Source organism: Pleurodeles waltl, chromosome 3_1 (genome assembly GCF_031143425.1).
Source record: "Pleurodeles waltl isolate 20211129_DDA chromosome 3_1, aPleWal1.hap1.20221129, whole genome shotgun sequence".
Classification (NCBI taxonomy): Eukaryota; Metazoa; Chordata; class Amphibia; order Caudata; family Salamandridae; genus Pleurodeles; species Pleurodeles waltl.
Genome location: NC_090440.1, coordinates 131,417,808 through 131,443,320, shown reverse-complemented (window position 1 = coordinate 131,443,320; position 25,513 = coordinate 131,417,808). Strand labels below are relative to the sequence as shown.

The following is a 25,513-nucleotide window of genomic DNA, read 5'->3' as shown; positions in this document are numbered from 1 at the left end:
TTAACGCCCCAGTCACAACGTCACCTACTAGCCTTCCGTTTTGAACACGCCAACAACACCCGCCGTTTTGAAATTGTTATGAGCAGCCATCGATATCCTTCCAATAAGGCTGGCTGATGCTGTCACGCCCAACAAACATTGGCGCTCTAGCCTTCAGGATAATGGTGGCCTTTTTGTCCTTCTTTTGTTGCGGCGGCACCCTCTTCTCCTGTTCAGCGCGTCATTTCCTGACAGTTCATCGCTAAGGCTACGGGTGAAGATGGCGGCGTTGTGTGAACCTGCTCGGCTGGAGAGAGGTAAACACTGTCCCCGCTGACCCTGCTGTCAAATCATGGGGCTTCGTTCTCGCTGGCTGGCTGCCTGTCCCATTTATTACTTTTGAATTCTGACAATGATCTCTGCGTTACAGCAGCAGCAGTTCTGTTTGCAAGGCTTTAAATGGGACGTTCCAGCCAGTCCAGTGTCCTCGCAGGATATTAACTTGAAACGGAGCCCTGCTGAACACCTCGACATGTTCTGATTCAGTGTTGGGGTGGCCGTTATTCGGATTTTATGCGTCTGCGGGACCAAAAAAACGACACAATGAAGAGTCCCGCTCTGCTTCTTCACCTGCTCTGCATAATACCCGAATTTAAACTGCTACTGTTATCATTACCCGCCTATGAAATACCCCAAGCAAATAGGGGGGAGTGCTGAGAAAAAGGGGAAACAGTGTTAGGTTGAATGCTTGATTAATTCTTACTCACCAGCATTTACTAGGAGCGCGTTTCAGTCCCCTTGTTTCTTTTATCAGTGTGCCACTGTAAGCATGTAGGCTCAAGTGCAGGGTTGTTATATGTAGTCTTTGGGGCTTTTGCCATATGACTGTCAATTTAGTAGTTTTTTTTTTAGCAGTTTTCTCTCCTTATTGTTGTGGAGAATGTTAAGATTAAAAAGATTTGATTTTTGGGACGATAAAGTTATGCTTAATCAAATGTCACAATTATGAGTTTCCTGGAAAAAGTATCCAGCAATCGCACTACCCAAATCTGGATCAACAAGGTCCATAAAGCAGAAAATAATGTATGTTTACTTATATAATTCTAGTTTAATTACGTTTCTTATTTATTCAACTCTGATGGAGAAAGCTGGTTCCTCTCAAAGTGTTTTCTCTAGCATATTTATTATTAAATATTGGCCCCGATGTAGCAATTACCACTGTAACTGCTTCTTATCCTTTTCTAATTGATTTTTAACCTTCTTTTGTTGCCTTCCAAGTCAAAGCATGTAAATAGCCAATCTGGGTATTCTTTCTGATTATTCATTCTCCCTTTGTTTTAGGAAAAATAATGGGTTCATTAGTCATTGATTGATTAAGGATAGGGGGAGATAAATCAATTATATGAAAATAATAATGCAGCAGATAAAGATAGTTCACCAAAATTTATTTTTTTCATTGCTTGTTAATTTAATTTCAATAGGGTGACAGCACTGGTACAAGCCTTTGTTTGTAAAAGTATGTACTGGACACCTTGCAGGGATTATTAGAGCCACCAGCCTCATCTTGTTAGTAGCAGCACATCTTAAAAACACCAGTGACTGAAAACACAGGATCAGTGAACTACTTGTAGTGATATTTTAGAAACAATTTTATTATTCCCGGATTTCTTGTGCAATAAACTGCTTTTTTAGACCCTTTTGTTGGCCTTATCTGATCTACATTGTAAAACTGATTTGACAGTGGCACATTGTTTTTCTAATACTGTGCAAAAGGTTAGATATAGTTATCTTGATACATCACCAAGTTGTGCCTGGAAAACCTAAAAGTGCTCTTAAAAGGGGTCGTTTGTCCATTCTGGCAGTGCGCTGCCTAGCACACCCCAGCATCTAGATAGCCTTACTGTCATGGGATGGTGGGGAAAGGAGACATGTCATAATGTGGGTGTTTGGATGAGAATGTCTTTTGCTTGGCGCACAGTTGTTCCTCCTTCTTTGAGTGCCCATTATCTGGTATCCTGGTCTTAGGCTTTTCCCCCTAGCCTCACTCTAATCTAGCTGGTGTGCTACTTGCTGGACCTGCTTCTTGATGTGAGTGCTATTCTGGATCTGAAGGGTCTCAACAAGCCACCTCTTAGTGAGAGTGGGCTACCACCTCAGTCACAAGTTGTAGAGCAGTGGTGGCAGTATACTAAGGTTTTGATTCTATAAGTCACGACCAGCCCTTATCTGTGTCACAGCAGATGTTACATATTGCTTACTTGTGCAAACATCTCCTGCTATAACTTAACGCGGATCCTTGCACTAATTCCAGTGTGTGTACATTTGTAGCCTGTGATACATGCTGCAACAAATCTGCCTTTTCTGCAGGGTCACCCCAGATTTTTAGACTTTATCTGGAGCCTGTTTTTGCAGGCTCTGTGGATTTCACCCCCGACATACAGTAAGGCACTGTGCTTCCCCTCTAAATGCTGTGCATTGGAATACCAGGATTGGCCTAGGTAATTTTCCTATAGGTCTATTGTAAATCGTGCCTTAAGCATTCCCATAGCATGGATTATGATGGGCTGCAGTGTGTATGTACACCACTCATATATGGCAAAAATATATTTGTGCTAAGCTCACCCTTGTACTCTGGCTAGGCTGCCATTTAAATGCACTGTAGTGATACTTACAGAAAACTGCTCTTGCTATGTAGGGAAGCCTATTTGTACACATTCATAAGCCCACCCTAAAGTGATCCTTGTAAGTCCGTAGGGCAGGGTGCTAATATATATATATATAGCTGGGCATACTATATGTTTGAGTTAGTGTGCCCTTATAGTGAAATGAAAGCCTAAAGTTATTTCATTATGTAGACATGGCTATACGTTTCTCTAATAGGCCTAGGTGGGATTTCCACCTCCCCTTAAGAAAGGGCTAAACTATTGCTTCAAAGTTATTTCCTGCCTGGTCTTTAAAATCAGACTTAATGGCGAAATACAATTTTTGATGACGTAGGCCGAGACTTATATTGTTTGTAAAAATGTTCTTAAATCCAGTTATGCCACTCATCACACCTTCAGAGCTCAAAAAAAAAACTCCATGGCTGAGAGAGTGAGATCCAGGGCCTGCCTCTGGGCTGAGGAAAAGCCAATTGGCGTTAACTATTGACGTTTAAGCAAGGATTAGCTGTCTAGGAGTGGACAGGAACTGTTGCCAGAATAAATTATAGCTTTAGCAGTACCTCTTTTGACTTGGAGAAGTTAGGGAGGGGTTCTTTATATCCACCCCCAGGATCCTCCTAGAAAATTAAGCCTCAGTTGGAATGGGAGTGGCAAAGAAGCTACCCTGGTGGCATCTTCTCCCAGAAGGATTTTCTAACCTTGGTACAGGGCGATAAATCAAATTTCTATGCTATGGTGAAATATTGTGGTGGATGTAAAAATATCATTACCTGCATTACAAGGGTCTGAGCAAAGGAAAAGAGAAATGTACCTTTTTGTCTGTTGAACACCATGTTACACAAACTGATGTCCATTGTCAGACCTGTCACCCTTAGGGTGGTATTCCCCTAAACTTTTTGGCCTTCACCCCCTCCCATTTTTGCTAACGTTGTTTTTTCTGGCCTTAGGGCTTTGTGCACTTTACCACTGCTAGACAGTGCTAAAATGCTCTCTCCTCTAAACATGTTAGAATTGACTTGGAGCCAATTAACATTTATTTGCGTGTAAGTCCCTAGTAAAGTGGTACCAAATGTACCCAGGGCTTGTAAATTAAATGCTACTAGTGGACCTACATCACTGGTTGTGCCACCCACTTACTTAGCCCTTCTAAACATGTCTCTGGTTTGCCATTCCAGCCTGACGGCAAGTTCAAGCTACCATTTTGACCTAGATAAATAAACCTTTTGCCAGGCGGAAACCTTCCTTTTTAATACACATAAGGCTCCCCTAAGGTAGGTCATACAAAACCCAGAGGGCAGGGTGCAGTTTATTTAAAAAAAAAAAAAAAAAAAAAGCAACACATGTACTTTTAAGTTTTGCATGTCCTGGTAAACAAATTCTAAATTTGTTTTCCAGTATTGTAAGGCCTACCTCTCCCATGGAATAACATTGGGTTACCTTACTACTAAGTGATACTTTTCCATTGGGACTAGTTAGACAGGTTGAGTTTGGTGTCTAAAGAATTGTAATTAAAGACCTCTTTAATGGTAAAGTCGAATCTTTAATCACAATTCTGAAAATGACACGTTGGCATTTTCTTGTCCCAACCATTTGGTGTCTGCTGGCTGTATCCTGGCTCACATGGCTAGGTGTAGTTTGCACTTGGTCTTTGTGCATTGCTCCCAGACTGTGAGACAAAGAGAAGCTAGGTGTTGGAAGGATGGGCCATTCTGAGTTGAAGAGGAGCAGGAGCTATTACCTACCACTTGCACATCACAAAGGTCCTGCCTGGGCATTCTCACAAAGGGTTTAACACCAGTATATTGTGACCCCAGACAATCTTGGTCCAGAGCAGGAAGGCAGGAAATTCCAAGCATCTCTGGGGTGTGGAAACCTCTAGAAGCTTCTCCTACTTCAAAGTGAGCACTAGGTATAAATATTGGACCCCAAACCCTGTCTCCTCTGTACCTGTGGCAAAGTCAGAAGAAGACTGCTGTGCTGCTCTGCTGCAAGAAGGACTGCCACTCTGCTGCCCTCCTGCCTGAGTGAAGGGGTGGTCTTGCTTTTTAAACCCAGGACCACCAGAGTGACTCCAAGGGCTGGTTGGCTGGCCTCCTGACCAGAAGCCTCAGGGACAGAACAGGCTTCTTCCATCTTCTACACAACATGGGATTCTGCCAGCTGTGAGTCCTACCCTATCAAGTGGTGCCAGTGCCACCCCAGTCCTGGACCCTTGGAAGGGGGCTGGGATCCCAGCAGAACTTTAATATCAGAGCTGCAGGGTGACACATAACCTCACCAAACCCTGCATCGTGCTCAATGCATGATTCATTCCTGGTGCAGGAGGGCTTTGCATTGCCACCCGCAGCTTTACAGGAACTGATGCTGCGCAACACATCCTCATCGCAGGCTTTCTCATCACAAGTCCCTCGTCAGATGCATCCTTGAGAACGCAGGATTCTGCATCGCAAGCCCTGCAGATTGTTCTGAACCAGCCGGTGTGTATCGCATCTCAATGCAGGACTTTGCATCGCAAGGCCCTCATCGACTGCATCCTCAGTGATGATGCAGGACCTCGCTTCGCAGCTTCTAGGAATCGCCACCGCCTGATGCATCCGCAGATGCAATCTCCCAAACCCAAGCTGAACACTGCCTTCAGAAGTGCGCAGCATGATCGTGGATGCAGTTGGTGGGGGATGTTGTTCATTTTTTTTTTCTGGATCCGCAGATCCACCTGTGGATTCACGGATCTACTTGTGGATCCGTGGATTGGGAAAAAAAGGGCAATTTGTTGCCCATGAGGGGTCCCTAAGGGCTCCGTCTGTGTCCTTTGGGGTCAGGATACCTTTATCCTGACCCCTAATGTGTTTTTTTTTTCACTGCTAGTTTCCCACCATGAGCCGATGCGACAAAAGAAAATGGCTGTTGCAACTTTTCTTTCAGCTTGTGGCCAGCCAGTCAGAACCTTGCTTTTCCCCCGGATTCGGATCTGCATCCCTATATATCTATATTTTTTTGGCCTTGAATTATTCCAAAACTACTGAATGGATTTGCACCAAACCACCAAAAAACGTGATCTGGATCTAGCTTCCTCTCAAATCAAATTTGGTGTAATACCGTTCAGCGGTTTGGGCTTGTATAGTGGTCCTATGGAAAACTTAATGGGGAAATCATGTTTTGGGACCCCCCCCGTTTTTCTCAACCCCGCTTGATGGATCAACGCTAAACTTTCAAGACAGCAGCTGAACTGACCAAAGTTTTGAAAATTTCATGAAGATTCTTTAAGCGGCGCCAAAGTTATAGGCAAAACAAAAAATGCTCCGTCTAAGGAAACTAGGTCCTAACTATAACTACCTAGTGGCGATCGCCACTAGGTTTTAGATAGATAGATAGATATATAGATAGATAGATACATATATATGTGTGTGTATATATAAAAAAAAAAAAAAATATATATACACACACAAACATTTTCCTCTTAATTTTCTTCAGAGGCAATATGAACCGCACTCCAAGGTCACTGCAAAGGCATGATTTATTTGAGAATATTGGTTCTGGCAGACAACAAAGCTTTACACGTTGCGGTCCCTCCGACCTTGTTCACAAGCATATTTTTTCCAACTCTGTCACCAGTATTTACGTACTACAACTACTACTTTAGGTGATCCACCCTATATCTGAATTAATTATTGCATACTCCCCATTGTATTGCACAGAAAGGAAAAGGTAGAAAGAGGGATTGATTTTAAAAGTACATGAATTTAGAACCACAATTAAATATCATACTTCTGACACATTTAATTTGTTACTACCCACTTATTCAATTTATCAGTTAATGAAACTTTTTTCACGTGCATTGTGGGTGATGTAGTACAGCATATATGCCACTTTAGCGTGGCAGAAGTATGCTTGTGAAAATGGTTGGAGAGACCGAAACGCGTAAAGCTTTGTTGTCTGGCAGAACAAATATTCTCAAATAAATCATGCCATTGCTGTGACCTTGGATTGCGGTTCATATCTTCTCTGAAAAAAATAGAGGAAAAGGTTTGGCTCAGATTAATTCTGCAACCCCTGCTGAGGTACCAGCACAGCCAAAAAGAAGAAAACGCGGCGTAAGATGCTGTAATTGCGAAACTATATACACACATATATGCGTGTGTACAGCTATATCTCTTTGATCATCCTTCTTTGTGCTTTGGTCATTTAACCTTATCTGGTTACTGGTGGAAACTAGGAGGTGTCATCTTCAGTGTCAAGAGATTTTTAAAGATAGTGAAGAGGTAACAGCAGTCATTGAGTTTCCAGGTTCAGTCTTTGTTTCACCATTTCGATTTGAAGACCAATGAATCAAAGGACTAAAGTGAGAAGAGTGTCTGGCAACAGACTTCCCAGGGTGCTGGGCGGTCACCTTGTCCCTTTGTAGACACCACAGGGAAATGTTCAACATCATATGGAGCGTAATATTTCCTTCTGCGCATCTGTCAAACCATCACTAAATCTCCTCTTTTAAACGTGATGTTCTTTGTATGCCGCCTCGTGCCTGCATAAGCTTTCATTATCTGCTTGTTAACCAGGTCCTTTGTACAAATCCTAGTCTCACTTTTTCTCTCTTGGTGGTCCATTGAGATAACTTGGTTGTCATTGCACACTTGAACATCAAAGTCAAAGTCACTCCCCTGCAGTCGATAAGGTCGTAGGGTAGAATTTAATACAGTTTTCAAATTTTGCTTCTCAAGTGTTGCACACGTACTCATAAAATGGCCAACAAGTCAGTTGGCCTGTAGCCATAAAGGTATGCTTGTTTGATGCTTTACATTCTGATTCTGCAGGAATTCTTTGAACTCATGACTGTCAAAAGGTGGGCCATTATCAGAGTTCCAAATGGCTGGACTGGCCCATGTGGCAAAGATGCCATCTAGTTTTTCAATGGCTTGTTCATGAGCCGTGGATGATAGATCTTCAACCAAAGGAAAACATGAGTATTCATCTGCAGCCACCATTAGGTAATGTCTATTATCAAGTGGACCAAAGAAAGCAATGACTATTCTCTCCCATTCATGCTTAGGGAGTTCTGAAGTGTTAAGAGGATGTTAAGTAACCTTGGTAGAAAGGCAGTTGCAAATATGACAGGCCTTGAATTCTTTTTCAACCCTTTCATCTAAGTACGGAAACGAAACTCCATCTGCTCAGAACTCTTTTTGTGGCAACAATACCGCAATGTCCTTCGTGAGCCCTTCAGTTACCTTCTGTCTCAGACTCTCCGGAATCAGGATTCTCAACCCTCACAGTATAACTCCTTCGTAAGTGATGAACATTTCATCTTTGGCATTTCTGTATCTTTGATATTCACTATCATAGCTGAGAGGTTGAGTGTGTTGGTTCCATGACTGATGTGTAATTATGGGCCTCATTACGGTGTCAGTGGACCGCCACAGGCCCGGTGGTAAAGTCCGCCGCATTACAAGTTGTGGGGTTTGGCCAAAGCCAAACTGCCATGACGCCACCTGGTCCGCTGGTGTGGTTGCACTGACGCAGCCAGTGGTGAGCTCCTCCGGGTTGGTGGCAGGCCTCTGCCTATCAGCCGGATTACAAGGCAGCAGACCACCAGGCTTTCCGTAGCTGTCACTCTGCCACGAAAATCCTGGTGGTCACGCACCCGGCGACAGGAATCCCCATTCCTGTCACCAGCACACACATGCACACGTCACCACACCTCCATGCATCCCCCCACACACCTCCATGCATCCCCCCACCCATCCACACACTTGAAAACACCCCCCACCCAACTGCACATATCCATACAAACACCCCACCTGCTCTCACACTGACATACACATACCCCCACTAGCACTCACACATACGCACCGCAGTCATTCACATCCCCACCCCCTGCATTCAAGCACACCGACCCCCCTCCACACACCAATTCCATTCACACTCCCCCTCCACATATGCACACTTGCACACACCCCCCTCATCCGCAAACTTGCACACAGGCACCCCCACTCACATGCATCCTAATACACAAACCTACTCACTCACACCCCCCTCCCCTGCACATACATCCAGACACCCCTAATCGCTCGCTCACAAACACACACTCAGACACTCCCATATGCACACATACACGCACTCAGGCAGATACCCCCACACACTCCAATACACACACCTCCCTCTGCATACATGCAGACACACACAGCCTCCACACATACATACATACATACACACGCACACCCATTCAGGCACACATACACGCACACACCACACGCATGCACCCAACACCTCCCTTCCTCCCCCCCTCTTTCGGACAATCAACGTACCTTTTCCTGTAAGGTTGCCATCCTGGCGAGGATGGGTCCTGGCCATTTTCCACCGTTCGCACCGCCAACAGGACTCCACCACGCTGTAATGCGTATTGTAATATGGCAGGCGGGCGCTGTTCTGTTGCCGTGGCGGTGCTGGTGGTGGAACCGCCTCTTCAAATTCGTCGGCCAGGCCGACGGAGTCGGACTTCTGCCCATAAATGGGCGGAAATTCAAACAGGACTCCTAATATGGCGGTCTGTTGATTGCAGCTGCTTCGGTGGTCTGCTTAAATGACCGCCGAAGCAGTAATGAGGCCCTATGTCTTTTAACTTCAGCATATCACTATCATTGCTCATGGCAGTGATATTCTGGGCAACAAGATAGAAGCTGGTGTATTTGATTTTAAGATCAAATTAATGTAGGCTTCAGCAGTCTTGGATGGAGTACCGTGACCTTGTATAGGCACTCTGGAAAAGTAGTCAGTTGGGTTTTGGTCATTTCCTAGACGATGCATAATTGTTTTCTTGCAATCGTAGTCCCCATCATTCCGTGCAAGGAGGCATCTTGGCTTTTGGATTTCCAAAGATGGTCATTAAAGCTTGGTGATTAGTTACTAGCGTAAAAGGCTTTCTGTACAGGAATACATGGAAATGTTCACAAGCTCACTCCTCGGCTAAACTTTCTTTCTCAGGTTGTGAGTAATCATGTCCTGTTTGGGACAAACTTCTACTAGCATAGGCTATAATATGCCTTTGAGCATTTGGGTGCCCATTTTGCTGTACAAGGATAGCGCCTATGTACGAGAATGCGTGAATGAATGCTTGCATGCCGGTGTGAGTGAGTGTGTGCATGCGTGGTGCGTGTCTGAGAGTGTGTGCGTGTATGGGGGGGTGGGGGATTGGAAGGGGGAGCGTGGATGGAGGGCGGAGTATTTGAGGGGGTGAGCCTCCTGCCAGTGACAGGGAAGGAATTCCCTGTCACTGGTAGAGCCTATAGCCATGGTTTTCGTGGCGGTAGGTAGGCTCAAAATGCCGCTGGCGGTACAATAGCGTCCGCCGGGCTGGAGATTATCTCCTGCCCGGCGGCTGTTACCGTCATGTTGGTAGGAACGATAAATTGGCGAATTGGCCCCAGCCAACCCGCCAATGTCATAATGTGCCGGTAATGCCGCTCGGGTCATAATGACAAACCAGACCAACATGTGTAGAAAAGGTTGTAACGTACCTGCAGTTTTCTTCAAGTTTGAGGATACCCTGTATTTAAATCGAGGCAAGTGAAGACCTTTGCACCATTTATTTTTAATGTAATCTTTGGACAGTGTTTGTATGATTTCCTCACTTTGGCATACTGCCTTTTCTTTGACATTTTTCTGCACATGTGGCCAGTCATGCGCACATTTCTCTAAGGTAAATATCAACATGGCACAATCATTTTCTTCACTTTCACTTAATACTTGAGACTGAGGTGGAAGAACTATATGACGATTTAGATAACGATTGACTTTGTGTCAGTTTGCCTCAACTGATGTTGCCGCTTGCGCTTGTGGGCATGTTTTGAGCGTTGCTACTGAAATGTTCAGGCTGCCATTTTGTCTTCGCGCTGTGACGCACCTACTTTTTCCTTCACTTCGCACACTGTCACAAAATTGTTCTCTTTTCCACAGCCTTTACATATCTGTGCAGGGGCCCTCCTGGCCAGCACCCTCGCACTGTCTGCGTTGCTTTACAGACAGTGAACATTGCGAGGGTGCTAGTGCACCCCACAGCATTGCTGCCACATCAAATACAAGCCAGAGACAATGCTGTAGGTTGTTTCCTGTTAGGCCAGTGGATGGAAACTCAGGTTTTCACCTGCTGACCTAGCAGGAAACTCTTAATGGGCCCGGCGGAAAGGTAGCCAGTATGGCGGCCACGTCCCCGTCGGAAGTTCGGCAGACGGTGTAACCCGTCCGCAGAACTCATAATCAGGCCCTGATAGTTTCTTTCAGAAATCATCATCTGAATGAATCTGACAGCATCCATCAATAACTCTAAGACGCATAGCTTCTTCATCATTAAATTCATTGAACTTCGTGTTTGCATTGAGTATCTTCACAAACTCATGGACAGTTTCCCCAACCCTTTGGCGTTCTTGACTGAAAGTGTATCTTTTGTAATCAACGTCTGGTACTGGATTGAACTTGAGTTGCAGCACCTCTTTAATCTGGCAGTATGTGACTTCATCAGTTCTCAGCATTTTCTTTGACTTCTTTCACACCATCACCAGCCGTATTTTTCAGGGGCTTGATAATCTTTCTGTTATCAGTCTCTTCAAGTGCATCAATGAAATCATCAAATGTCTCTTTCCAGGCAGTCCGTATATAGCCAATATTTAGCTTTTTGGCAATACCGAAAGGTGATGGTGGTTTTTGGTAGCTCACTGCATTGTAACAGTCCATACGATTGGCTGACCCTGCAAACAAAGCTCTCACTGGCTGTGCTTGCTGGAAATTAGGATCTATTCCCCGGCCTTATGGTCGTCTTTGATGGGCTCCATTGGCAGAGCAGCTTTATGCCGTAATTCATGTTGCTTCAGTTAGGGATAGCTCTGTAAATACAACCCCAGACTCTTCTCTTGGAGCAACCCTTGGCAGCAGTATGCTGATTCTGTTTAATTAGTTCAGGTAAGCAGATGTACTTGAAGAACAGTGTTTTCAATCTTTTTCCACACATGGTTTATTTCTGCCTTGCAGCTTTTCTGTTCATAGCGTTATTTGGCAAATTATGATTATCTTTGACTGCTCTTTGTAAAGCTGGTTGCATTCGCCTTCAGCATTAACATTTCGTATAATGTATAACTTTTTCTTGCGTGGCAGTGCAGTACCTTTCAGTATGGCCTTATTTTTAATTTCTTGTTCAATGATGTGTAGACTTCTCAGTAAAGCTTTAATTATCTTCAGGGGCTTCACATCGGCTGAGTTGCGCTTTGACTCCACATGCTTGAAGCGTTGATTCAGTACTTTGACAGGCACACACATGGCTTGCATAAGCAGCTTTTTTGGTCCACGGCAAACTCTCAGGGAGAACACAATCTTTCTTCAGGTTACTTATCCCCTATCTTGTTGCCAGTTGTAGCGTCCCCCCAACCTGGTTACCCACCAGGCACACACAGAGCTGTAAATTACACATCTTTATTCTTCTGTGTGTACCAGTGAACTCAATATTCTAATCCACGCTTTTATTGCATTTCACTCTAAAGATTACATCACACTGCTACGGAGTCCTTTCAGAGCCAAAAGGGTTCCATTATAAAACCTGTAAGACACTCAAACCAGGAACTACTGTTCAGCGGGCCTAGCTATGTCACTGTAGGCCGTTGGCACTCTGTTGCGGTCGGCCTGAACTTCTGACTTTGTCCAGTCTGGAACAACCAAATGTCCACAGTTGGTATTTTGCAGAGCTCATTTCACTTATATATTTAAAATTACATATGTCTGGTTCTACTGATGGGATCATTGGTGTGGGATTGTTCTTCTTGTTTTGTGTTTTAACTTTTACTGTTTGAAGTGCTGCATCAATACTTTACAAATTGCCTCCAAGTTAAACCTGAAGTCTTTTGTACCAAGTTACTACAGGGTTGAGCACAGGTAAACATGGAGTTTGCTTGTTGCTTCATCCTGACAAGGACTGTGGTTACTGCTTGTGTAGGCTGTCACTCCCATCAGCCAGTAACCCTCTTTCTTAGCTTTGAATTACAGTTTGCCATAATTTAAACTGCACAATGACAAGACCTCAGGAATCATGGGTCTCTTACAGCAGGTATTGAAATTTTTAATTCTTAGTTGTATGTAGTAGGTTGTATATTAACATCCTTGTTCACTGTTATAAGTGAAAGGAAACCTACATCGCTATATAATTATTCTGCAAGTAATGCAAAATTTATAAAAGCTTGCATGTTTTAATTTACAGTACCATCAGGCGCATCTTCAACCTGTGAAAGTATATGCCCAAAGTTTTGGTCAGATTTGCAATGAGTCTTGCCTCCATCGCTGATCCTAATAATCAAAGCTTAATGTTATATGTCCAGACGTTATTGAGGGCAAATAACAAAACTGTAAACCATTTACTATCAGCTTTTATAAAATGGCTTTACAGAAGACAGCTATTAGCTTCATTACCTTGAGTCAAGTTGTATTCTTTGTTAGGGATGTCACTTGTGTCACTGAATTTAATTGCATATTTTGAAAACTCTTTACAAGTTGGTATAATGATTCATATATGTATATATATATATAAATCGTGTATTTTGTTTCATATTTCCGCCTTATGTGTACTCTGATATCAGTGGGCTCCTGGAAGATCTTTAATATTCCTAAACAATTTAGATTGCAAACCCATTAGAAAACATGCATTGCTTAAAGAAGGGACTGCTTTGTAAGTCTGGTCTAGAGACTGATTTAGCTGTTTCACCATTCTCCTATTTTCTAAAAACAAATAATTTTTATAGACACCTAATACACAAAACACAGAAAAGATGGGCTTTGTTAAACCCTGTTCATGCACTTTTTCACATGTTTAAGTGTCATTAACAATTTGATTCCACCCACCTGAGGCAGTGGGACACACCTCTTCAATTGGTTCTCTTTTATGTGAGTGATAGCACTTAGCTTTTTCACATCTGTGCATCTGCCTAAAAATAGTCTACTTCAGTGTCGGGGCTGGTAGGCAAAAATCTGCTTTCATGTCTAGTGTTTTACATTCATTTTTATGATGGGGCATTTTGTATTTACTTTTTTTGCAAAAATATGCACCCCACATTTTGAAGCTGGCCTTTCTACTTTTTGTTCATTTTACACTTCTAATGTCTAGTGCATGCATATGCTTGCAAACAAAATGTAAAATAAAATCAAGCAGCATTGCCACAGCCAGTGTGCCTGGCTGTGGTTGCCAGCCTTTTAGTTTTGTCAACAGTTGTTTTGTCATGATTTCTGTAAAACCTTATTGTTGTGGGAGCTGCCTGAATTTAGCCAATATAAAAAATAAAAAAAATGATAAAAGCAAAAATATATTTATCTCTAAAGGACGCAGTGCCATATTAGTCCCTGGCACTGAAGGGAACTGCTTTGTGTTGAGGATGTGTGCCTTATCAAAAACCAGCATCCTGCCATTGACGGTTAAGGTATTCAGGGCTAGATGTATCAAGATTTCGGTTAGCGATTTTCAAATTGTGAATTTTAAGAAATAGCAATTTTAGAAATGCAAAACGGGATGTATCAAATTTGAAAATCGCAAATAGCGATTTCTTAAAATTCGCAAACGCAATTTGCGAGATGCAAATACTGAATCGCAAAAAAAATTTGGATTCGGTAATTGAAATTCGCAAATAGCAAAAACGGCAAACCGGAACAGCCTGATGACATCACAACCAGGAAGTGAGTCAGCCCATGCTGTTTCCAGGAGCCACAGCCAAAGGAGCAGTGAGAGAGACACAGCCCAGCACCAGGGAGTCAGCATTGTGAGGAAGCCAGGATCAAACTGCAACATGGCCAATGCTGGCAATGGGAAGAAGAAGGAAGACAGGAAGAGGAAGCTGAAATTCAGTGAGAAAGAATTGGAGGTGCTCATTGAGGAGATTGTTGTGAACCATGACAGACTCTTTGGCAAGAGCTCACTCAAAGTACCTGAGAGTGAGAAGCAGAAACTCTGGTCTGACATACAGACAAAAATATGTGCAATGAGTGGGTGTTGTGCAGCGCTCTGTGAGGAGATGCGCAAGTGATGGTACGACTTGCGGTCCCGTGCCAAAGAGAGGGTGACCAGCAGGCTTAGGGAGGGAAGGAGCACCGGAGGCGGACCATCCACCCACACACCGTCCACCCCTATGGAAGACCTGGTGGAGTCCACACTGCTGCCAGAAGCTGTCTGTGGTGTAACTGACATTGACACCTCAGGGACACCCAGCACCAGCAAAGGAAAGGCCAGTGATTATGTGTATCCCCACATCTGCATGTACACATGCCCCTTATGAAATAGAACATAACTATATGCACAATGAAAAGTAGTCCATGTCACATCTTACATACAACACAACAGTGCCTTATGGGAGTGGTAGTACACAACCCTAAGGTTAATACACAACATAAATGGCAAGATAGTGCTATTATGTTGTGATAGAGAAACGCCACAAATGACTCAGGGTGACAAAATGTATTTGTACATATAAAGCAACACTGTGGAAATCTGTGACAAATGCTAGAACTGACATGCTGCACATTATCCTTGCAGACGACTCTGTCCCTGCTGCTGCAGGGTCAGAAAAAGTGGGGAAAGCAGAAACACAGCCACAGTCAGACTCAAATACAAGTGAGTCCTACAGTATTGTTTCCGACAAGACGCAGGACAAGGGTGTTACCGCTGCCAGAGTACAACCTGGACTCAGATGAGATGCCAGAACATTAACCCACACCACCACCAGAGCCGAGTCCCACAGTAAGACAGCAGTCCATACACCAGCGCCAGTCAACTCCCCTCAGGAGGCGCCACGATGCAGGCAGACAGGGCACAGAAGAAGGAGTGGGACCATCAATCTTTGGCGGCCTGGAAGCTTCCATGCTGAAGGTGCAGCGCCTGCAATGCAAACATTTGAAGTCACTGTACAGACAGTTTGTGTCTCACAATAACAATATGGGGTTACAAAGCAAGCACTTGGAGACCCCCCTGATTGAGGGACAGCAAAGAGTTGCTGAGAACACCAAGGAATTGACACAGGCCATTGGAAAACTATGCACAGAGATACGGCAGTAGCGTGTCAGCCAGCGCAGGCGCCATCACCAATATTTGGCTAAGTTTGACAGCTTCTGTAGATCAGTCAATCGGCTTGCAAGTTCAACAGCCCAGATATCACTGCGTGCCGTTGCCACACAGGTGGAGATGGCACATGGACTGGTGCAAATTACCAACGTAGTGGATGCCATGCAAACACCACGCAGTGCCACAACCAGCGAACTGGGTGTTGGTGACAGTGAGGAGTCCTTTAGCCTCAGCAGTCTGACAGTCCCTCTGATTGATCAGAGGCGTCGCAGTGCCAGACACAGTACTGCAGGTGAACCTGCTACTAGAGGTACCAACGAGGGCACTGAGCACTCAAGTGGAGTGCGTGGATGAAAGAAGAGATGTTGAGGGCTACAGGGGACCACCTCAACATGTGTAATAAAGTCATGCTATGATGCTAATAGTGTGACACTGTTAATAGATCATGTCTGCCCATTGTGAATAGCTATGTCCTACTGACACAATGTTTACCTGAATTCAAGGTAATAAAGATTCTAACTACTAAAAAACATATTATTGAAGTGGATTTGTCATTACATCAAAAATGGCTGCGCATGATGTTAGCACGTCTTTGCCTGCCTTCTGCTGCACTGGTCCTGTCAGCTGGTAGAAGGGGTGGTAAGGCGATCATCATCATCCTCATCTGAGTCTGGCTCTGTGAGTGCCTCTGGTATGCCCCGGGTGATTGCTATGTTGTGTAGGATAGCACATGTGGCCACAATTTTGCATGTCGTCTCAGGGCTGTACTGTAGTGCATCTCCTATGGATGCACCTGAAACGGCTCTTCAGCAGCCCAAAAGTGCGCTCCACCATGTTGCGGGTAGCCCTATGCAGCATTGTACCTCCTTTCTGCTGGGGTGACAGGGCTCAGGTAGGGTGTTAGCATATAGGTGCGCACTGCGTAGGCACTGTCTCCTGAATGCACAGAGTACAATGAGTACATTTGCCGTCTGACGTTATGCTTACATCAATGCATTATAGTGAACTATCAAATTACCTAGTAGATAACTTCCCCAAACTCCCCAGCTAGCAGTCTTTTGTGTATCCTGCTGTGGCGAAAGATGTAGGATTCATGTGTGCGCCCTGGGTATCTGGCCACGAGATCTGTAATGATGTAGGAGGCATTGCATATCACCTGTATGTTCATGGAATTATGGTTTTTACGGTTGCAATACACATACTCGGTGGCCGATGGTGGACAGATTGCTACATGTGTCCCATCAATGCACCTAGCACATGTGGGAACTGTGCTATCTGGTAAAAATTAACTTTGGTTTGTTGTACTGCCTGCGGGGTGTTGGGGAATCTGATGTACAGTTGTATTCTGCTCAGCATGGCATTGAGAAATGCGTTAAAAAATCTAGAGAGGGCACCCTGTGATACCCCTCCAGCTGCTGCTATGACCCCTTGATAGCTCCCTGAGGCTAGTAGGTGCAGGGAGCATGATACCTGCAAATGGGTGGGTATGCTATTGGTCCTGTGTGTAGTGCACTGCAGCATGGGTTGTAGCTCAGCTATCAGTTCAAGTATCATGGCTGAGCTTAACCTGTACTTATCAAAAATGTCCTCCTCAGTCTGGTCAAAAAGGGTTATGCGCACTCTGAAAATGCGCTCCTGTCTCCACCTCTCTCTCCTCAAACCTGCCAAGATCCTCATTCTCCTCGCCATGACGTAGAGTGCAGCCATTGTGGAAGAGGGGCTGATGCATTCTGGGCTTCTTTATATAGGTTGCACCTAGTTACCACCTGGTTTCAGTTCATGGTAATTTGCATGTGCAAACAGCCATTCTGCAAATAATCGCAAATTGTAATTTATTATTATTATTTTTTTTGCTACATCGCATTGCGAATCCATTCTTGCGTGTCGCATTCTGCATCTTGCAAATAGCGGCACGATTTTGGAAATCGCTACCTTAAATTGCTAATTTGTACCGCAATTAGCGTTTTGCTAACAGCGATTCGGTAAATCATGTTGCTATTTGCGATACGCTGCTTGCGACACGCAAATTCATCTCTCATTTGCAAAAATTCTCACTTTTTGCGATTTCTAAAATTCCCACTGTGATTTGCGTTTCAGACATTGTGAAATGCATTTGCAAACGGACATTCGCCCCGTTTGCGAATACAAAATTGCTTTATACATCTGGCCTTCAGTGTCTGAAGTGGTCTGTCCTACTGCCTCATTCTGTATCTTGTAACGTGTGGAAGGAAAATATGAATGACACAGCAACAGACCATTGGATGGAGAGAGCTGGCTGAAAACCCCTATAAGTGTATCAAGTAGGAATACTGAACAGTCTTGGATATTGCCAACCCTAAAATTATCAGGATTGCCAAGGTGAAACTATTGACTTTGTTAATACGTGTTTAAATATATTGTTACTTGAGTTTTAAAATGATTTTAATAGTGGGGCAATAAGTTATTTGTTAATTGCTTCACTTTTTTGTTATTGTTTGCAAACCCTTTTTGGGCCATAGGGAGGACCAAAACACTTAGGCGCCCTGATCAGTTAAGTATTTTTTACAAGAAACTATATGATTTTCCTCCACTTTCTTACTCTTGAAAACATAAAATTGAGCCCAGCTTAGCATAACCAATGCAAGCTACTAAACTTATGCGACAGTCTACTTTTTAAAAAACATTTGACTCGTAAATAATGAAATACAATTCCAAAAGGTTCAAACATTGTTTGCAAAATTAAATGCATTTTTACACTTTTTACTTTTGTAATAAGGGTATACAAAGGTTTTATTGCATAAATAAAACCTCATTGAGAGGCTACCTGATCTGGAAACTGTCTGTCAATTGCTCATTCATATATTGTTGGCAATGATGTGTGACTGTTGACCGGCTACCCATCTACTATCGCTTGCCATGCGATCGAAATACAGGGAGTGCAGAATTATTAGGCAAGTTGTATTTTTGAGGATTAATTTTATTATTGAACAACAACCATGTTCTCAATGAACCCAAAAAACTCATTAATATCAAAGCTGAATATTTTTGGAAGTAGTTTTTAGTTTGTTTTTAGTTTTAGCTATGTTAGGGGGATATCTGTGTGTGCAGTTGACTATTACTGTGCATAATTATTAGGCAACTTAACAAAAAACAAATATATACCCATTTCAATTATTTATTATTACCAGTGAAACCGATATAACATCTCAACATTCACAAATATACATTTCTGACATTCAAAAACAAAACAAAAACAAATCAGTGACCAATATAGCCACCTTTCTTTGCAAGGACACTCAAAAGCCTGCCATCCATGGATTCTGTCAGTGTTTTGATCTGTTCACCATCAACATTGCGTGCAGCAGCAACCACAGCCTCCCAGACACTGTTCAGAGAGGTGTACTGTTTTCCCTCCTTGTAAATCTCACATTTGATGATGGACCACAGGTTCTCAATGGGGTTCAGATCAGGTGAACAAGGAGGCCATGTCATTAGATTTCCTTCTTTTATACCCTTTCTTGCCAGCCACGCTGTGGAGTACTTGGACACGTGTGATGGAGCATTGTCCTGCATGAAAATCATGTTTTTCTTGAAGGATGCAGACTTCTTCCTGTACCACTGCTTGAAGAAGGTGTCTTCCAGGAACTGGCAGTAGGACTGGGAGTTGAGCTTGACTCCATCCTCAACCCGAAAAGGCCCCACAAGCTCATCTTTGATGATACCAGCCCAAACCAGTACTCCACCTCCACCTTGCTGGCGTCTGAGTCGGACTGGAGCTCTCTGCCCTTTACCAATCCAGCCACGGGCCCATCCATCTGGCCCATCAAGACTCACTCTCATTTCATCAGTCCATAAAACCTTAGAAAAATCAGTCTTGAGATATTTCTTGGCCCAGTCTTGACGTTTCAGCTTGTCTGTCTTGTTCCGTGGTGGTCGTCTTTCAGCCTTTCTTACCTTGGCCATGTCTCTGAGTATTGCACACCTTGTGCTTTTGGGCACTCCAGTGATGTTGCAGCTCTGAAATATGGCCAAACTGGTGGCAAGTGGCATCGTGGCAGCTGCACGCTTGACTTTTCTCAGTTCATGGGCAGTTATTTTGCGCCTTGGTTTTTCCACACGCTTCTTGCGACCCTGTTGACTATTTTGAATGAAACGCTTGATTGTTCGATGATCACGCTTCAGAAGCTTTGCAATTTTAAGAGTGCTGCATCCCTCTGCAAGATATCTCACTATTTTTGACTTTTCTGAGCCTGTCAAGTCCTTCTTTTGACCCATTTTGCCAAAGGAAAGGTAGTTGCCTAATAATTATGCACACCTGATATAGGGTGTTGATGTCATTAGACCACACCCCTTCTCATTACAGAGATGCACATCACCTAATATGCTTAATTGGTAGTAGGCTTTCGAGCCTATACAGCTTGGAATAAGACAACATGCATAAAGAGGATGATGTGGTCAAAAATACTAATTTGCCTAATAATTCTGCACTCCCTGTAGTTAGATATTTTGCTGTTTTGTTGTTGAAGATGAGCAGTAAATTCTAAATTTCTGCTGAATTAGAACACTGGTTCAAATAATGGCACCGATATTATCATAATCATGTATTTAAAAATAATTATCACTTGAATCAGTTTTCTGTTAGGGGGTGTTTATAAAGACACTTTTTATGAGGTTTTGCTACAGACAGCATCGCATACAATACTATATAGACTGACCTTTGCAGTGGACACTTGGTCATGAGTGCTTCACTTTGTTCTCTACCTTAGTTCCCTATTGATGATGGATATCTTCACTCCCTATTCTTTGGTTTCTTCTGCCTCTGCATCATTTCTTCTTTATCATCGCTTTTAATTGACTGAGTTTTTATCCGTCCACTGCTTATGTCCTGGAACTTTTTTTGTTTTTTTTTGTTTCATTTAGCGCACATTGGGAATGCATGTCCTGCTTCTACCTCTGAATCCTTTGCATATAGGTTGTGCTTGCACTCTTTCTCTTGCTTCCCAAACACTCTTGCGCCGTCTCTCTTCTACACTTCATCAGAATAACAACATCCTCCTCTTTCCTCTTCCCTGTTTCTACGCCCTGCCTATACAACTCGAGGGGGATCTTAAGCACCCCATTTTTCTTTCAGTACCTGATGCCATAGATGGACTAGACTCTTCCGCAATGCAACAGGTGCCAGATGATGAGAGTAGGTGATAGCCCTGAATGTTGTCCCGCAGCATTTTCTTGGGCCTCGTGCCGCTCCCCTTCTTCCCAAGCTTTCTTTCCCTTCAGTCCGGCAGATTTCAGACGGGAGCCGGAGAGACGAATAACGGCGTCCTGCTCCTTTGAGAATCAGGCCCCTTTATATGCATTCTTAATTCATTTATCACCTTCATTCTGCACGAAATCTGTAGTGCTCTACAGTAAGGGAAACATTGCTGTTGTGTGAAAATGTCCTGCAGCAGGACGTTAACTGTGAAGACTGCAATATCCTTGTCGACCTTCTCACAATTCCTGTCAGACTGGGGCTTCTGAGGTACCTAGTGAACCACAGAAATTGTAGAACAGATCGGTCCCATCTAGCGATGCATCCCAGAGGTAAGACAAGTGTTTAGGAAAGCAGTGAGTGTTTTATTGCAGTGTTTACCTTGGAAACCCAAGATGGGGTTCCTAGTACTTGGGAAGGCTGTGAAGTTAGGTTCCCATATTATGACTCATGGCATTTAAGGTAAGGAAATATGTAGTGGGTAGGCATACTAAGGAGTAAGGCCGGGTGGGATGACGTTGAACAATTTGATTGGTGATGGCAGTTTAGATCTCACACCACTTCAATGAAGAAATTGAAGGCTTGGTGTAAATCTTTGGAGGGACTAGATAACTAGAAAGTCTGCCCACTGCTTGGATATATTTAGGAATCATTTGTTATGAAAGGAAGAAACCTATTTAGCAAAGAATTGGACTTCGGACTGTGTTTTTAGGGATGGCTGAAGGAGAGAGAGTTTGTGTGCAAGTGGAAATCTACAGTGCTTTGTTTTCTTTCCCTATACCACCTCTGTGCTAGAGAAATGGATGACAGAGGGTGAAATATGTTCATGATTTAGATAAGCCAAACATCCAAGGGTGTCAAAGCAGTTCTTGGGAGCAAATTGGGTATAGACTGAGGACCAAACTGTTTCTAAGCGTACAGTCACTAGGTGAAGAAATCCTTCCGTAAAGTTTCATCAAAATATCAATCATTCCTGGTGTGATCATCCCATTGCTCATTACACAGAGGGAGGAGAAGTCTCCAGTAACACCACTCTTGGCAAACTAACTTCTAGCTGTACTCTGGATTGTAACTTTACCAGCTGCTGTGTTTTAAAGACATGTTGGCCCAATTTCACATTAAAAGGTTAAATTGTGTTTAAAGAAGTTAAAGATTTTCCCCATGGCTTTGCAAGCAAATGTTTATTGATCAAGTGCCAGTGATGACTAAATATCGCTTACTGTGTTCTCCTCTTGCCCCACCCCATTTTGCCTTCCCTTCCGTGTATTTTGTGGGAAATTCTACAATGCCAATTCTTGTCTTATAGTTAATCGTTCAGCTTCTGAGGTACTTTGAGGTCTCCTTAAATGCTCAACGTGTTCTCAAACATGGGCCTCAAAGTAATGTCGTTTTAAATCACCTTATTTTTAAAATGACCCAGGTTTGTGTGTGTGTCTAGTGAGAATTCTTTGTCTTCGTGTATCTTCTATATCATATAGCCACGCTTTTCCCTTATTCCAGATATAACCAGAGCAATTGAATTACTTGAAAAACTTCAGAGAAGTGGAGAAGTTCCGCCACAAAAACTGCAAGCTTTGCAAAGAGTCCTTCAAAGTGAATTTTGCAATGCTGTGAGGGAGGTGAGTAAGTGGATCTATTTTTCATGTTTTAGCCATTCAAACTTCAAAACTCTACACCTCATTAGGTTTGAAAGCATGTATTGGCAAAACCAATAGGTCTTTACTGTGCCAAAGCATGTAACCACCCACATTAACAAACAGTGTTTACAGATGTTGCATGCACAGATTCTGTTTATCACTTTAACGCCTAACATATTGACATTGCTAGTGCTTCTACAAAGTATCAAAAGGATTGTTTTGTGTATAGAATGCATAATTAAGATAAAGAATTGAATGTGACAAATAGGGTGACGATAAGGCTTCCTTGAAAGCTATATCAAATGGACAATAATATAAAGTGAGAAGGTGTTACTCCCCTGGGTGTGGCCAAAGCCCACTCTGTGTATGTTTTGAAGTACTGGTAACAGGCTGTCTTGCAGATAGCTATGCTATCAAGCCAGACCTAACATATGAGCCAGAGGCTTTGCATTTCCACACGGTCTGCTGTGCAGTAAAACTAAGTAAGCTTTATTAGCCTGGGGGAACATTGAATATGGATAGCGTTTGTTGCCAGACAACAGTACTGGTGGAGGTTTCTTTGAAGAAGCCTTAAATGAAGTCAATAACTAGTGGAGCCTTATACTTCTGGCTTTAGGTGTGGTGTTCAGTGATGTTATGGAGGGATAACTAAACTGGAAAGGCTAAAAACAGTCCTAAATTCCTACATTGCTACCGTCTGCCAGAGTGATCCAGACAGCTTAAACATCTACCAGGGGTCATGAGTGAACAACATTTAGTAAAAAGTATTCTTTAAACCAGACCCTAATTCATTGTATTTTTTCAGTTGGGGCTTGTGACTGACTAATATTCGATTATTTAAAAAAATTCATTATGTGAGTTTGGTTTCTGTCACTAAATACAATTGTGTAGTCTCTTGGTCTGCTGCTCTTAATGCTGGGCATAGAATGCTGTCACTTGATTTATTATGTGGTTCTAGTATGCACCTTTACGAAGCTCCAGTTACTTGTAAAAACCTCTTTACGTCTTGCCTACAAACACATTTAGATGTCTGACAGACTGATGTAATAAGGAAAAGCATAATATATAGGGAGACTTTGGCTTACCGCTTTAAGCCACTTCTTTGTCATTCTCATTATGGATCAACCAAGTTTTGGAAAAGGTCTTGTGACAGCTATTGAGCAAGTGAGAGGTGTCATGTTAAGTAATAGCGATTAGCCTCTTTACTGCATCACATCATTGTAATCTGCGAGCAGATGAGATGCGGGAGTCCATACATTGAAAAGTGATGAAGAAATCCATGCTCACTAGCATTGTGCCTTTTACGACGGACTCCAATGAAGCTATTAGGCCAATGTGCAAGAGCCACGAGGCCATAGATAAATGCATTGCTGCAGTTATTTTCCATGTGCAAGGGCAGTCAGTTTACCTATCCTCACCTTTGTGCCGAAAGAGACTGTATCTCTGCTCTATAACACTTTTAGCCACCAACGCTCCAAAATCTGTGTTATAAGTAGCGTTGTGCTGCTTCGATAGGCTTCGCTTAGCAGTGCTCCACCTGAAGGCACTTAACACCATAATGACAGCTCAATCCTATTCCTGTGAACCCTGCACAAGTACTGCACTTGCTTGTAAGTTCTGGTAACACAGCTGCATGATTGGCTTCTACCATTCTTCAGGGAATCCTTTAGTGCATTTAGCTTCTTTGGGCTGGCATGGCTATAAAGTGTGTAAAGGATGCCATGCAGACATGCAAGGGTGGGATAGCTGTGTTTTTAGGTCGAGCGTAAGCGTTCAACGTGTAGTATACTTATACTGTGAGTTCAAAGTATCTCATTTGTTGGTTGCAGAGCCCTTTAAAAATGCTTGCTTGCTAGTGGTCAGTTCTGCCTCTTTGTCCTGCCTTTTTCTCTTTGGGAGCGGCACCAATTACTGTATAACTATGCAATGTCCTGTTTATCTCTTCTGTAGGGGACTTTTTTCCCAGTATTTGCCTATGTGGCTTACACTGTGGGTGTGTTCAGTCCCTCCTCCCCACCAGCTCCCGTTGTAAACATAAAACAGAAGAGAGGGGCTTTTCCAGGGCCAGCTCGCCCTCGCCTTCTTTTTTTGGCTTCATATTTCTGGTCACCCTACCCTAAACAGAGTTTTGAGATGGTCGTGAACTGCATTCTGTAAACTAACCACGGGTGGCAGCCGTTTAACGCATACATTTACACAGTAAAGGCTTCTACAAATTTGTGGGAAAGAGAAACCGGAAACTCGAAAAATGGGTGCCATATTGGGTGTACTGGTGCTAGTACCCAAATATTTCTGAACACTACTTGAAGAGTTACGTCAATTGAAAATAAAAATTACATTTTAGGTGCTGATGTCGATTAGTCGAAGGAAAAAAGACGGGGCGCCCGCATCTATGTGCTTGCGGCACATATGCACACCGTTTTCGATCACCTTCGATGATGTACAATTTTAATTGTATTTAAACTGTATTTAGTTCTTTTAAGAGTGGGATATACAGTATCAGTTAACTAGCATAAACCCATAGTGTAATGGTCCCTTAGTGGTCGCATGGGAACTGCTTTTCTTATTACTCACAACGAAAGTATCCCGTTCCAAGATGTCTGCACCCCCTCTTCTGTCACTTCCTCATTTCAGTGTCACAAGACATCCCTCGTTAACAACTTCCTAATGACAACCCCTCCCCACCCTTCAGACTGAACAGGGAAATACGTCTGGTAGAATGCCGGCACCGCTGGTTACATTGACACACGTGTTAACCCAAGGCTGACCACCACGGATCTCGCGCTGCGATTGGCACAGAATGTCTCCACAACTGATCCCGCCCCTCCCCTTCCATAATCTGTCTTCTTAATTCCGATGACACCAAAGAAGTTGGTTGCTGATGGGGCAAGGAATGCATGGGGATAGTAGGAAAGAGAGCACTTTCTGAGCA

At 43.3% G+C, this 25,513-nt stretch overlaps 1 protein-coding gene across 1 annotated transcript in view; it reads left to right on the top strand.

Annotated features, from left to right (window-relative positions):
• The first annotated feature begins 216 nt into the window (after nucleotides 1-216).
• The window catches only part of LIN7C (lin-7 homolog C, crumbs cell polarity complex component), a 100,582-nt gene continuing 75,285 nt past the window's right edge, over nucleotides 217-25,513 (top strand). The window contains exons 1-2 of the mRNA XM_069221967.1: nucleotides 217-296; nucleotides 22,445-22,563. Of these exons, the coding sequence (XP_069078068.1) occupies nucleotides 260-296; nucleotides 22,445-22,563 (156 nt within the window). The 5' untranslated portion in view covers nucleotides 217-259. The remainder of the gene's footprint in view (nucleotides 297-22,444; nucleotides 22,564-25,513) is intronic.